This window comes from Lepeophtheirus salmonis, chromosome 12 (assembly GCF_016086655.4).
Source record: "Lepeophtheirus salmonis chromosome 12, UVic_Lsal_1.4, whole genome shotgun sequence".
In the NCBI taxonomy this organism is placed as follows: domain Eukaryota; kingdom Metazoa; phylum Arthropoda; class Copepoda; order Siphonostomatoida; family Caligidae; genus Lepeophtheirus; species Lepeophtheirus salmonis.
The window spans coordinates 8,306,369-8,321,081 of NC_052142.2; the positions used below are offsets into that span (position 1 = coordinate 8,306,369).

Consider the following 14,713-nt stretch of genomic DNA (forward strand, 5'->3'; position numbering starts at 1 on the left):
ACATTTCTGAACTTATTTTGGTTAGATATGATCAATCTTCTGATCATATTAAAATCTTCAAATCCAAACACATATGTCCTCTATCTATAAAATCATTCAGTTAGTTTGAGAAGAGCAATTGGTTTTACAATTCTATTCGAATACAATTGAAAGGCGGGCTGGGAGGAAGGATATCTCAAGGATTTATTGTTTTCAAATCAAGATAAAGTTCCTTCATTTTAAGTGTTCCATATATTGTATCAAACATTTGTGGAGGCTGCTAATCGTAAGAAAGATTATATTAAATAGACATCTAATCATAAATGCCAACTTTTGATAAATTTAGAGAAAATCGACTCTCTCAAATGACAATCCGAGCAAAACATTTTGGTGAATTGCTATATTTTGTGTAAAATAGTCGAATATAAGGATAATAGTACATTACCACGACCCAAGGGTAAGCCCATACATTAAATTCCGTTCAAACATATAAAGGATTCATGATTTATAGTTGAAAACAGGACTAAAATATTGGTAATATAATAGTTACGTAGTTTTTGTCTGCAATTTTGTCGGCTCATGCTGGTCGTCAGGAACACGATGTATATATGTATATTGTTTTGTTTTTTTGAACGTATGTCTAAGCCAAAAAAGAATTTATATATAATTATTAGCTACTTCCAAAAATATTGTCCTAACTATATAAATTGCAATGAGGTAAAGGGGCATACTCCTATGGGTCTGCCGATGGGATGGAACCTAGAACAATGAATTACATCTTCATTCATCAAATATATAAAATTTATCATCGATAGTATAAATACTTGATAATTATTAAAACTCTATTAATATAAAAAAAAGGTAAAATTTATAAGTATGATTCAAGAGTGACTAATTCAGAAATGGTTGGAAATTTACTGCAAAATATTGAAACATCAATATTTCCTTCCATTTTGGAAGAGATCAGAGGGCACCAATTAACTAATATTTTTATTAAATATTTGAAAGTAAATTCTTGAGAGAAGTTGTCTTTGCCGCCTGTATTTAGGAGCTATAAATTAATTATTCCTCAAATGAAATTATTTTGACTTTTGTCCAATACAATCCTCATTCAAAACAATAAGAGCTCTTCACTTTCTTCTTGGTCACTCAGAAAACCTATTCCAAAGTTTGAACTTCTTTTACATTAACATCTAAGTGAAGATGCTGAGAGCAACCCGAAGCTCATTTTGGAACTCTTTCCGAAGTAATGAGAAAACTGAGGCTAGGAGACGAATAGAGGAACTCTTTTTGGCAAACGAACGTTTCTCATGAATACATGAGATAGATTCCCAAATATGAAGACATTTGGTCGAATAATTAATTAAATCACTACACATTGCCATAATATGATCAAATCAAATAGTTTTTTATCCACATAGAAATACTAAAGATGAGTGTTAATGCCAACCTACGCATTTCTAGAAAATGTGTGAACTCTCCATGTATATTGTGCTCCCTGGATGGATGTAACGAAGAGCGATGAAAAGATTCCTTTAATTCCCAACGAAGAATTAAAATTAAATTACATTCGATTGGAGTAATCAGTAATGTTTTTGTTTATCTTCTATGTTTTGTAAATGACTTAGCGGTGGTAATTGTATTTAATTGCCTTACAATGATATGGTTCGAACTTTTGAGTAAATAATACTGATTCGAACATTAAACCGATGAAACCGTTCCAATTTCATTCGCACCTTCTCTTTTTTTCTAATTTCCATACGTTTTTGTTTTTTTTTTTCTTCTTCTTTCTTTTAAGTAGAAGAAATCTTGAAATTATTGAAAAAGAAGATGTTTCCTCATAAAGTCATCAAAATTAAAATGGAGCTTTTGCAGTAAAGATGGACTGAAGGATAATGATAATAATAAAAAAGGGAGAAATTATGCGTGCGAAAGGATTGTCTAAGTACTTCAGTCAAGCCAACTTTATTCTTCTCAGTTTCTTGAGACAGATGTGGGTGCATGAGGAGATCATAGTAATGTTACACATCTTTTTATTGCCACCTTTTGTTTCATAAATATCAGTTCAGTATTCATTTGTTACTAGAAAACTTCTCACTAAAAAATTAATCCAAAATCAACTTGATATTTTTGTCTTCCTCAGTGGATGGATGGTTAGTGATGTTACTCATTTGTTTGATTACAACATTTCTGTAATAATAACTGGTTAGCAAATACATAAGAATTGCTTGTCCCTGTTTTTATTTATTTATGATAATATTTTGCGATATTTCAACGGCGTATTGAAAATATCCCCAATTTTTATTCTAGAAACCTGTTCACCTTACTTTAACCACATAATCAATACCATAGTAAATTCATTATGAAAGAAGAAGTACCACACGTTCATTATTTATTATCTATATATATTATTTTACTCTTTACAAAACATTATTAGTAAGACTTTATGGCTTTCATTAAAACTCACTTAAAAGCTGTCAAATAAAAAAATACCCATTAAGTACATTTTTTTCATTTATTTTTATTTTATAAGAGTTTTAGCCTCCTAAAATCAAATATAAAACTGACTATTGCTATAAAAAAAAAGCTTGAAATTGAAAAAAAAAACCCACAAAAAGTACAAGTACAGTTACATATATCATTTATATTTTTTCTACACTATTGTAAATCTAACTTTTTGGACCTTATTTGATAAAAATTCGTATTTCCATTTCCAATCTCTACGATAAGGATCTTAAACTTGGAAATTTTGGATACAATTTACATAGCAGATTCAGATCATTTATAGCATTATTGTTCAATGGAGGGTCTTCTGAATAAAAACAAATATTATTTAACACAAATAATGTTCTTCATTCGTTCATTCTCATATCCAAAGGATTTCATGAAGTACGTCAATTCAGTGCAAGTGATAATTCTCGCATTGAAAATAATTTAAAGAACTCATTAATTTTTTTGGGGAAAATAAGTAAACTCTAATTTTTAAATGATAACCTTTTTTAATAACATATTAATTATAACTTTGAATTATTGTTTGTTGAAATAAGGCGGATAAATAAATACATATATAAACAAGATGATTTGATACAAGTTTTTGACACTCTTCAGTAGTATTCATATCCATCTAGATTTTTAAAACTTTAAGAAAAATCTTGGAAATAAGGATCAGGAATTGTTGCTTAGCAGAAGATATCGTTGTGTTCTGGATTACAATTTTTTTTTTTTTTAATTTCTGCGTACATTTCAAGGACAAACATACTGACCACTGTGTCAGCAGAAATATATTATTTTTTGATTGAGTTTAGTATTACAATAATATCAAATTGGAGAGTAGTACAACCTTGGAGGATGTCATTTTTTTTCTGAGCTCATCTCCATTGTAATTCCATACTTCCATAAAGTCCTCTATTGTTTTCAATCAATGCAATCGATTGACACAGTTCATTTATAGACCATTCCATATTATTCCAAATATATTAATGGTTGATCTGAAGAAACATGTTATTATTATTTTAATGAATAAAAGTTATGTAAATATTATCAATTGACAATGCCTATCTTACTATGAAAAATCTTTACAACATTAAATATATAGAATTCCATCAAGTCGAAACATAATATGAATAAAGGCAAGGATGTGGATATTGAATAAATTGCGGGAAGCGTAAATTTAAAAAAATGTATATGTTGGTAAGAAAAAGATATGAATACTTTTATAAAATTTTAATGTATCACCGAGCAAGAAGCACACTAGTTAACAGTGATTTTTGTCTGCAGAAATGTAGTTTCTCAATGTTACCATATTTTTTTATGCCATTATCACAGACGTGGTTTTAACAATCATCGCAATTCGGACAATATTTCCATCCTTAACATTGAATTTCTTGGGAAACAAATTAATATTATAGCAGCTTTCAGATCTAATGTACTTTTAGGGAGCCCAATTATTATTTTTTTCTCTACTGAATGAAACTGTAGACTGATACTTTATCTTTTTATGACGTCATATTTAAGAAAATGAGAGATTGTGTGAAAAGGTTTCTTGTCTAATTCTAAAGTCATTATGAATTATCTAGTTATCATTCGGGAAACTATAGCATGGTATCAATCAATTGGAATGACAGAAAAATAAGAGTGATATCGGTATATGGTCAGAATAAAGACAACCCTCATTACTACAGCTCTCGCTTCAAGTTCTCGGATGAAGATGGCCTGGAATCTGAAGAATTTATTTTCTAAATTTAAATATGACTATTGACCAGCAAATTCTATACACACCCAGAACCTACCTTTTTTGTTAAGAAAAATATCTTGGCAGATAATGTTTTGTTTCGTCTTTATAATTGTTTTCAAACACCTAAGAATATGAAACTTAACACAAGGCTATTAAGATCTGTTAACTGATGGACACGCGTCTCGAAATAAACGATATGATGGTCGTCTTTTCAACAAGACCTCCTAGTTTTTTGTTGTAGAAAAAATATCACTACCTTTCAACCAAGTAAATAAGAAAAAGTTGAAGAAGTGTATTTGTGATCAAGAAAGAATGCAGTAATGCAGCGTAAAACAAATCATTACATAGAATGTTCAAATTCAAACTTATTTCATATTTGAGCTAGACAAGACATTCATCAAGATACCTTTTAGAAAGTGTCTTTAAGATAATCTATGTGCCTCCATGACAGTGTACAAAGGAAAACTCAATTGACAATTACAGATTATTTAACTATGCAGATAAGCAATTAGTTCTATGAAGGACTAAATAAACAAAGAATCCTCGATATTCACAAAAACAAAGAGAATCGTCACTTTCTTTAATTGGAATCAATCATCACATATTGTTTTATTTATTCGAAATCTTTTATTAATGAACATCCGCTGAATTTCATGAAATCACTTCGAGCTTGAGCTTTTTCTGTACTGATTTGTTCTTCGTTTTCCGTTGTATAACTGCGTATCTCCTGCAGCAGAAGTGTTCCACTTCAGCTTATTTACTTAGTTAAAAGTTCATGTTATTTTGGTCACAAAAAAAACTGTTGAAAAGGCAACCATCAAAGTGTTTATTTGAGATGCGAACTCATTAGTGAAACGACGTTTAGATGATGAAGCAGCAGACACAGAAATAAAAACGATCATGGAAGAAGTATCAGAAAAATTATAATCGGGAGGTTGCATCACATGCTCTGAAACTTATATTGACTATTTGTGAAGAATATATATTTAGCATGGTGTTGTACTAAGTAAGGATATATAAAAAAAATAGGAATCCTGGATTAAGTTGAAATTATAAAAACACAGGATGTAAAATTGAAAGCCAAAGAAGACACTCAAAAAATCTTTTCACGCTTGTCAGATCAGGTATGTAAAATATCACGAGGAAGCATCACCGTGGGATAATTTTCTTTTTTTTAAACAACCATATTAAAATTATAAGTTTATTAAATCAACAAAGTTAATTTACATGGTAGCGATATTTCAATAATATATTATATAATCTTTAGAAATATAATGTTATATATAATCTAAAAGATTTTTTCCCCTCTTCCTTTAACTGTGTTGGTATCATATTTGAAGGAGATGTCAACTTAGAGGCTCCAAGTTCATACTTTTATAAGACTCTGTAATTAAGGTAAATTATCCTACTAATCCTACTAAACAATAATTAACAAATGAATATTAGGACTTCTAAATTTAAGAGGGGGTGCTTCTTATAATGCTAGGAATAATAACAAGAATCATTCAATATCTGACTGCAGGGAAATGAAACTTTAAAAGTCCCAACTTCAACGAAACTGAAATGCATTCTTCAATTTTGTCCTTTTTTTCATAATGTTGTGAATTAATTGAATAGCAGAGGTGTCCCCACCTCTGCTCGAGACTAGCGACTCAAGTTGGACTTAAGATTAAATTTTGAAGGTTTTCCTCTCCACTTCATATCACAATCAAAGACTCGATACCTAGTTTATACTGAACTTATTAAATTCCTACACTACATTAGTTTTCAAGTTGCCTCAATTATTTAAACTCATAGTATTTGCCTACTACTGTATCTTCCAAGATCCTTTGATTTTGACTTAAAATAATATCCTGTAATCCAGACAGAAAGTATCTAATGTTAGTCACATTAATCCACTCTTTCATCATTATAAGTACTATTATTTCTTATTTTATACATGACGCAATTTGTAATAATAATTTAATTCTCAATAGTTTAAGCTTTTTGATCTAAGAGATATTGCTACACTAAAATTATAATTTAAATATGTACTTTTTCAAAAAATGCTATTTATTTATGTAAACCAATTCTCGACCTCTTAAATATAATTTTAGCTTTCTGAGTTCAATTAATTAATTATTTGAACTTGTAAATGAATAGGTGGAAATAAAATTTTATAATGATTGATGATTTGCATTTTTACTTAAATAACGAGATTCTAATAAGCTATGAATTTCGCCTAAGGGAAAATTTGGAGTTCAAAAAAAGTATGATTATTTTTTAGCCATATATCTTGCAAATGAATAGTTAATTTTGAATCAAGTTTATTGTCATATTTTTTTGAAATAATAATTTACTGACCTACAATATCCAGACAGTTACTGAAGCTTGTATCATGTAACTACAGTAAATATAACTTGAAAGGGACGATTGTATTGTTCTTCGATTGGGAATATCCGAAGAAGATTGTTTTACTTTTCGATATAAAAGCTATTAATCTAATGGTTTCAGATATGATTTTAGTTAAAACAATGCTATTTTCTAATTGTAAAATATATTCTTTCTTTCTTAAACGAATTTTGATGTTGGTTTGAAAGAGATTACGATCAATTAGTTAGTAAAGTATTTCAACTCAATTTTAGTTGTAAATAGTTGAATTGATTGGTTTTGATTTGTATAATTTAATCTTATGAACTATGGAAATGATGTATGAATTAAGGATAGTTAGTTCAAATTTCCCCACTTTTAAAGCGTGGAAATAAATTGATCTATACTGAAATACACAATTATGATTATTTTCTATTATCCCAATGTAGATAACACCGGGAAACACAAATTTTGTTCAACTGAATTGAAGACAATCATTGAATTGACATTTGAGTGAAAAATCCAAAACGGTGATCTCTTTCTCTCTGAGTCCTCTGTAATTCGGGACTATTATTATTAAAATTCATTTTTCACCCTTAAGACAATCACTAACTTTAAATTACGATTAATAAGACTTTTTAAAATATATTTTATTATAATAAAAGTGTTTTTATTGAGTCTGTATCATGTTCTGAACTCAACATATTTCCATTTTTAGATTTAGATTATTATAGACTATTTATCATTCATAGTGATAAGGAATATTATAGTTTAAATAACACAATAATAATAATAAAATCCACAATCGTTAACTCATTTTTGCACAGCAAAATTCACATTCCCGCACAGTTTAAACAACTTATTCATAACTATTCGTTGGCATTTCTAAAAGCTGAATTAAAACCCATGTTAAAATCTGAATGAACAAAAAAAGAATCATAGCACTAACCGTTTATCATATTCAAATCTTAAGGCTGTAATTTTTTTTACGTTTTCTAAAGCCCTTCAGTTATCATTCTTTCCACACTCTTCTTCTTTTCCCCTTTTTTTATACTTGATTACCGCAAACTTTTCTCCAAAACCAAACAAGGAAATCAGTTGATAGTTAGGCAAATAATTCAATCACATCTAATACTTTTTATCTCTCAATTACTTCCCGACTATCATTGTCATATTATTTTTACACAATTTTTAATTATATTTACATATAGATATTTCATAGATAAGCAAAATATATCAGTAAACCCATTTTAACTCTGTTCATTTCAAAGTACGCAAAATAAAATGGTGTTATTGTAGGGACATAATGAAATGCATGTAATGTATTAATAGCACTGGGCGTATTGGGGAGTACGATGAAGAAGCGGGATCGAGACATATGGAACTATTGATCAAAGCTTATTTTTTAAAACAGCTTATCTTGTGATTTCTGATGATTTAATATGACGTGTTTCTGTTCTAGAAATGAGAATCTTGTATATTTCAAATAACACTAGAGAAGAATTAATATAAAAAATAAGATATTTTTTTAAGGCATTTCCCAAATAATATTACTTATATTACACAAACGTAGGCGGCAAACTATCGATTCTTTATTAGAGGAATATGTTATCACAACAATAATTTTGTAAATAAACAAGAAAAAAAAGCACACACAAAACCCGTTTTTCCTTTTCTTATCTCAGAACAATTATTTATCCATATTTTTTGGTCAGCTGAATTTATTAATGGTGTTATGTAACCCTTTGTTATTATTGATCACTAGCTGAAATACCACGTGTCATAAGTAAATCATATTTGTTAATTATTTGGTCTTGGAATACTACAATACCGTATTGTTAAAACACTCTTACTTACTGTATTCCTAATAAAATGTTTGATGATAACTTTGTCTTGTAAAACTTGTTTTAATTTATTGAAAATTTGTTGTTAATCTTACCATATGCTATTTATGATTTTTTCAATATCAGACCTGTTGTGCATACCCTACCCCCCTCGCCCCACCCTCCCTAAAAAAAATATTTTTATATAGAGACAAAAAAAACTTATGTAGAAGAGTTCAAAAATGGACATAAGTTCAATGAAAATGAAACAATTTGCCTGGCATTTTTATCACATGGAAAAATATTTATGTTCATTGATATACTCTTTAGTGACAATATCGAAATCGTTAAATCAACTTGTGAAATTTCTTATAAAAGAATATTAATGGAAAATATTCCTTTAGAGCAATTGCAATCAAGTATTGTGTGATCATATCTTCATTATTAATAACATAATGATAAAAAACTGCAATTTTAATATTTATTAATAGTACTTCATATCTCAGATATAAAAATAGTACTTCATATCTCAGATATAAAAATATTACTTCAAGAAAGTAATGATTTTATAGACTTAAATCCATCCTTATGTGTTTATATAAACTGATTGAATAGATATTCAAGCTAACATAAGATTTATTTATAAATACTTTCATTATATTATTGTTTGATAATCTCACCCGTTTGAGAGATATGGCAAAAGTTTGACATTATATATTTAATATTTCTAAACACTAAATATCTTTAATAATTTTCAAACAATCATTATTATTTAAGAAGTTGACTTCCTACCTGATTTGAAACTCCAAGACAGGATCAATATTAAAATTAAAAGTAATGAAAATAGTAATAATATAATTAAAAACTTTTCCAATGTAGTTTTTTGATGAAAAAAACTTTGCCAGCAATTTTTTGTCCTTTGAGAAGATGAGGTTATGCCAATATTCGCCTCCAATTCTTCTTTGAATCTACCGTTAACTTCATCCATTATCTGCTTCTTTTTTTTCATATCATTATTAAGGCTCTTAGTTAATTTTAATGCAATTTTTGGTATCTGACATATATGTTTTTAGAATGAGCGAAAGCAGTTTTACTGAATGAAAAATAACTTTTCTCTAAATTATTAATGGGCAAATTTAAAAAAAAAAAAAAAAAAAAAGGAAACTGTTTTCACTATATTACGTGCACGCTTTGCTCACTAATTCAAAGGCTGGCCTTGTGCTAAGGAGAAATTATTAATACAACACAAACTCCATACAGATTTTTGTTCAATATAAAAACATATTTTTGATATTTTTTTAAGATATCAAATATAATTAGAAGAAATAAGTAACTTTAAAAAAGAATAGATATTTTATATAATAAAGCAATAAATATTTAGTAATACTGGGAATTTATGAAGGGTCATTTTATAAATCTATATATTTTAATTAATTAATTAATGACAAAAATATGGAATTAGCTTCATAACCAAGGTGAAAAGCCCATTTTATGCGTCCATGTCCATTTTTTATTCGCAATACAGTATAATCTATATCTCAACTTATATATGGGGTAAATACGCAAAATAAAAACGTTCTGTGTTAACTTTTAGATATATAATTCTTACATTTAATTTAGTAAAGAAATTTAGCTAAAATCACCATGTTAAAACTCAATTTTGAGACACATTTCGATGTAGAAGTTAGTTTTAGTTATTAATATAAAATAAAATGATAAAAATCTGATTTGATATTTACATGCAAGGGGATCGTTAGTTCCTTTATACAGGGCTCAAGGCCCCCCCCCCCACAAAAAAAGTATATTATCTATATATATATTATATATGTCTATTGTAATTAATTAATATCCATAGCCGTAGAAGAATGGGGGGCGGGGGGTAAAGGTTGGAGCCAAGTAAGATTGGGGCTATCACATTCTTCAGGTATGTCAGTAAAAGGGATATAGAGAGAAGGGTGTAGTATGTTGTTTTAAATCAAACCCGTCTTTGATATCTAATTTCTAATATGTAGCAACAGATCCTTAAAAAATTATTTCTTAATAAATATAATTCCACACAAAAAAAATTTTTATATTTAAAGCATTGTCAAAGAAATGTCATTTTATAAAAAAATGTCAAGGATGGTTACCACATCTATCGAGCATTTAAATGTATAACTTCAGAATAGACCAATCGAAAATATATTTCTAAAAACTCTGAAATTATAATCTTCAAACCTCAACAATTCTTTTATCAAAATTAAAAAGTTCTGTGATTTAAAATTAACCTTGTTTGGAGGAAAGAAAATGCCACAATAGTTAGTTTTTGGGAAGGATATAAGGAACTAAAGAAAGTTTAACCAATAAACAATTATCATTTCAATTACATAGAATATGTATTTTATATTTTTAATACTACCCAATGTTTATAATGAAACTCATATTATATATAATATGGAATAAATAGTATTAAATAATTTTTTTATTACGCAATTTCTACAAATAATCGAGAACAAATCAATTTTTGAGCAGACTAAAATTGTTTCAAATATATTCATACAGTAATGAATCCTTTTTCAATCAAATTAAATTTAATATTTTTTTATTTTTTTTGCAATTTCATGCAAATAAAAAAAGGAATAGCGGTTCAACAAATTATTCCAGTATTAATTTTTTTCCGCAAAGATTAATTAATTTGTGAATTAGCTCCATTTTATCTTCAATGTTAAGTTCTATATTGCACATCATGGGGTCAGAACAAAAACGTAGTTAGTGGAAATTTTATGTATCAGAGAAAATTGTTGATGAAGTTTAGATTTTACATATTGAATATATATTTGTCTTTGTAAGTGTAGTTTCAAGTGAAGTGATACTTCTTAAAACAATGTTTCAAGACAATGTCTCTGTATGTTGATGTGTAAACTACTAAAGGATATATTTCACTTAATTCAAAATATTAGTCTAAGAAGTCAGAAATAAATTGTGGTCAGTTATGTATACAATAAATTGGCTTTGGTTTTTATTGATTACGCTATGCAACAACATTTTGGGGTGCCAGCTGAAACCTTTATTTAATGGTTGTTAATTAAGCTGCAAAACACCAAAATAACCTTTTAAACCTCTACCTTTTAAACTTGGCCTTTGGAGTCTCTTTTATTTTTTTTATAATAACGTTTATAGAGTATAATTCTGATTCAGAGCCATATTTCGACGTGAAACAACAATATACAGGGAACGGGGATCAAATTATCGCCTACTCTAAACCTTGATAACTTGAAGACGACATTATCAAATAAAAAACCTGTTACCAAATAGGATACCCATTCTCGTCAGCTGACGATACGTAGTTCAGTTAGCATCATGCCGTCATCATATGAGGAGATACAGAGCTATAAGTGGAACGAAGAGCTTTCGAGGTACGCCGTAGTCATGTCATTGGTGAATAATGGAGGTAAATCTCCAATTCAACGATTGCTTCAACCTTAGGAGTGAATTTATGGACTATTCAGCGTATCCGTAAAAAGCTAGAAGACACCTGGGATGTTGATGCCACCATAAAGAGGGCACCCAAGGAGGAGGGCGCCGACAGGAAGGTCAGGGACACCGACTTTGTCGACAAGGTAAAGAAGATGGTTGACGATGATCCTACCAGGTCCATGAAGGTAATGGCGAGGGATCTGGGCTACCATGAGAAAACAATAAGGGACTGTGTATCTGAGGATTTAAGTTGCAGGAGCTACAATATATTAGGTGGGCCAGATCTTGACCCAGAAGGGAAAGGACAACAGGCTGATGAAGTCAACAAAATTGCTCAACAAGCTCAAGCATCCAAATCAGCCCGGGATGCTGTGGTTTTTCTTTGATGAAAAGAATTTCTGTCAAGATCAGAAGGTCAACAAGCAGAACAACAGTTGGATAGCCACCTGCACCAGCCATGTGAGGAAGGTAATGACGACCAAGTTCCCTGCAACGGTCATGGTGTTCGGGGTGGTCAGCAGTGAAGGTCATGTTATGCCTCCCCACATGTTTGAAACGGGTCTAAAGGTCAATACAGAGGTCTACCTGGATGTTATGGAGAAGGTGGTTCTGCCCTGGATCCAAGGGGTGGCAGGAGACAGGCCCTGGGTGTGGCAACAGGACTCAGCACCCTGCCATGTGTCCAAAATCTCCATGCAGTGGTTAACCGAGAACTGTTATGACGTCGTAACCTAGGATTTGTGGTCTCCTAACTCTCCCGACCTTAATCCTTTGGACTATTTTGTAAGGTTATGTCGAGAGACATACCAACAGACATGCCCATAGCACCAAGGCCACCCTGATGGACTCCATCATGGAGGTATTCGGCAACATGGACAATGAGATGGTCAGAAGAGCCTGCGGCCGGTTCAGAGGCCGTATTGAGGCTGTTATTGATGCCAACGGTGATTATAACGAAAGAATGGCTACTCTATACCTATATGTTCGTCATAGTTTTGATTTTCAATAAAAAAGTTAAAAAATGTATATTTTGTGTTGCTTTTTGTAGAAAAATATTTTGCAGACAATTTGATCCCTGCTCCCTGTAGATAAAATTTAAATTTAAAATCAATTAATAAAAACATTGCAACATATGAAATATTAATTATTAATTAGGTCATCTTTATTAAAGCTTAAATTATACAAAATTATGAAATGTGGAGGATCTTTCTGAAAGCTAATATTTTTTAATTTGTCAATTTTCAATTATATTCTTGCAAAAAATACAGGATAAGTCTTTTATTGCAACATAGAAAAATGTACCACAAAATAATTGTCAATTTCAGTGGGAACACAAAATATCTAGCAATGAAATGAAGCCACGAATATAATTTATTTTTGAGCACAGAATCCAAAACTGATCTCAGTTTTGATCTGGGTTGTCAGGTTTCAGAAATATCTGAGGTTATAGTAATTTGGGACTATTATAATTTAGAGTCATTGTTCATTATTAAAACAATCACCAATTTGAAGTATGATGAATAAAACTTATGTAAAATGGTTCTTTACTATTATAAAAATGATTTTATCTATTCTTTATGTCGTTCTGAACTCGACATATTTCCATTTCTATGGTTTAAAATGTGGAAAAAGGACACTGAAGAAATGATCCAGACTTTGAAATTTTACAAGATATATCTCGTCACCTTAAAGAATTGGATCCACAAGAGTTAAATTATTTGATACGTGATTAGGGATTCTAGCTTCACAGTTCAATCATACAAAATTACTTAATTCGAAAAATGAAAATCAATTTACTAGAATACGGTGTTCTTGATGAGGTTTTTTTTTTCAAATATGTGGATAACTTCCAGAGGAATTAAAAAGCAACTAACAACAAAGAGTTAGTCTTCTAGATGGAGGACTACAGAGTATAGAGTAATGCAATATAAAATGAGTATCAAACTTGTTTTTCTTAATAGCTATCTTGCAGGCTCTCTTGATAATATTGGTGATGTATGGGATGAACAGCAAAAAAGATTTTCTCAAAATTTAATAGTAAGTTAAAGGGGAAAAAGATGGAAAAAGAACAAGCTTTTGCAACCACTATTTTATATGTTATAAGTACAGATAATTTAAAATCATAAACCAGGCTTTAAAAAGATCTAGAAATATCTTATCTCTTAAGTATTTGATCATTATATCTTCTTTTATCAAAAAAATTATTGATTATCATAATTTTTATAAGATAATATTACATCCAATGGCTATGTAGTTCTCCATCAGTCTATTCACTATCTCTTTTTTGGTAGTTGCTTCTTAGTTTCCCAGGAAGTTATTCACTACATCTTTGAAAGAAATCCAAGCATTATTTTCCTAATTTGTCATTTTACTGACCAAATCTTCATCCCTGATGAGTTTTGATATTGGTTGCCAATCAAATACACTAACTTCTATTTTTGCAGTTGAAAGATTTGTAAATTTAGGGGTGATGTAATTGAAGTATTCCAGTGGTCCATTGAAATATGAACACCTACTAATTCAATAATTAATTAATGTTGAGTTATTTAAATTAATTCATATTTCAGTATATAAAAGCATACATAATTAGTTACAAAATTAAAAAAATAAGCTCTCTAGCTAACGTACAAGTCGAGAAGATGACAATTGAACGTGACTGAAGATTTTCTATTTGTGCACTCAAAGCAGTTGGGTGTTTCCCAAGACCAGTTCTACGCTGTTAGCAAGTCAGTAACGTTGGAGAGCATGAAGGGCTCCCTCAAAAATGCCAAATTGGAATCGGAGGAGTTACAAAAAAACAGCAAGGCCAATCCTCTCAAGTCTATAAGGCCCCATACAAGAGATCTGTTTTCACACCAGACTTCCAGAAAAG

At 29.8% G+C, this 14,713-nt stretch overlaps 1 protein-coding gene and 1 long non-coding RNA gene across 7 annotated transcripts in view; both read right to left on the reverse strand.

Annotated features, from left to right (window-relative positions):
• The window catches only part of LOC121126920 (uncharacterized), a 172,984-nt gene extending 163,438 nt beyond the window's left edge, over positions 1-9,546 (reverse strand). For 3 of the 6 annotated variants that reach the window (XM_071891967.1, XM_071891965.1, XM_071891964.1), the window contains exon 1: positions 9,178-9,518. In XM_071891967.1, the coding sequence (XP_071748068.1) occupies positions 9,178-9,394 (217 nt within the window). In that variant the 5' untranslated portion in view covers positions 9,395-9,518. Of the gene's footprint in view, positions 1-9,177 lie in introns of all 6 variants that reach the window. The other 3 variants (XM_071891969.1, XM_071891968.1, XM_071891966.1) reach the window with 2 other exon arrangements.
• On the reverse strand, positions 2,358-8,557 carry LOC121126941 (uncharacterized). The gene is made up of 2 exons (XR_005867351.2): positions 8,420-8,557; positions 2,358-3,467 (listed from the first exon to the last, which is right to left on the reverse strand). It is a non-coding gene; the product is annotated as an uncharacterized lncRNA (long non-coding RNA).
• Positions 9,547-14,713: the final 5,167 nt, after the last annotated feature.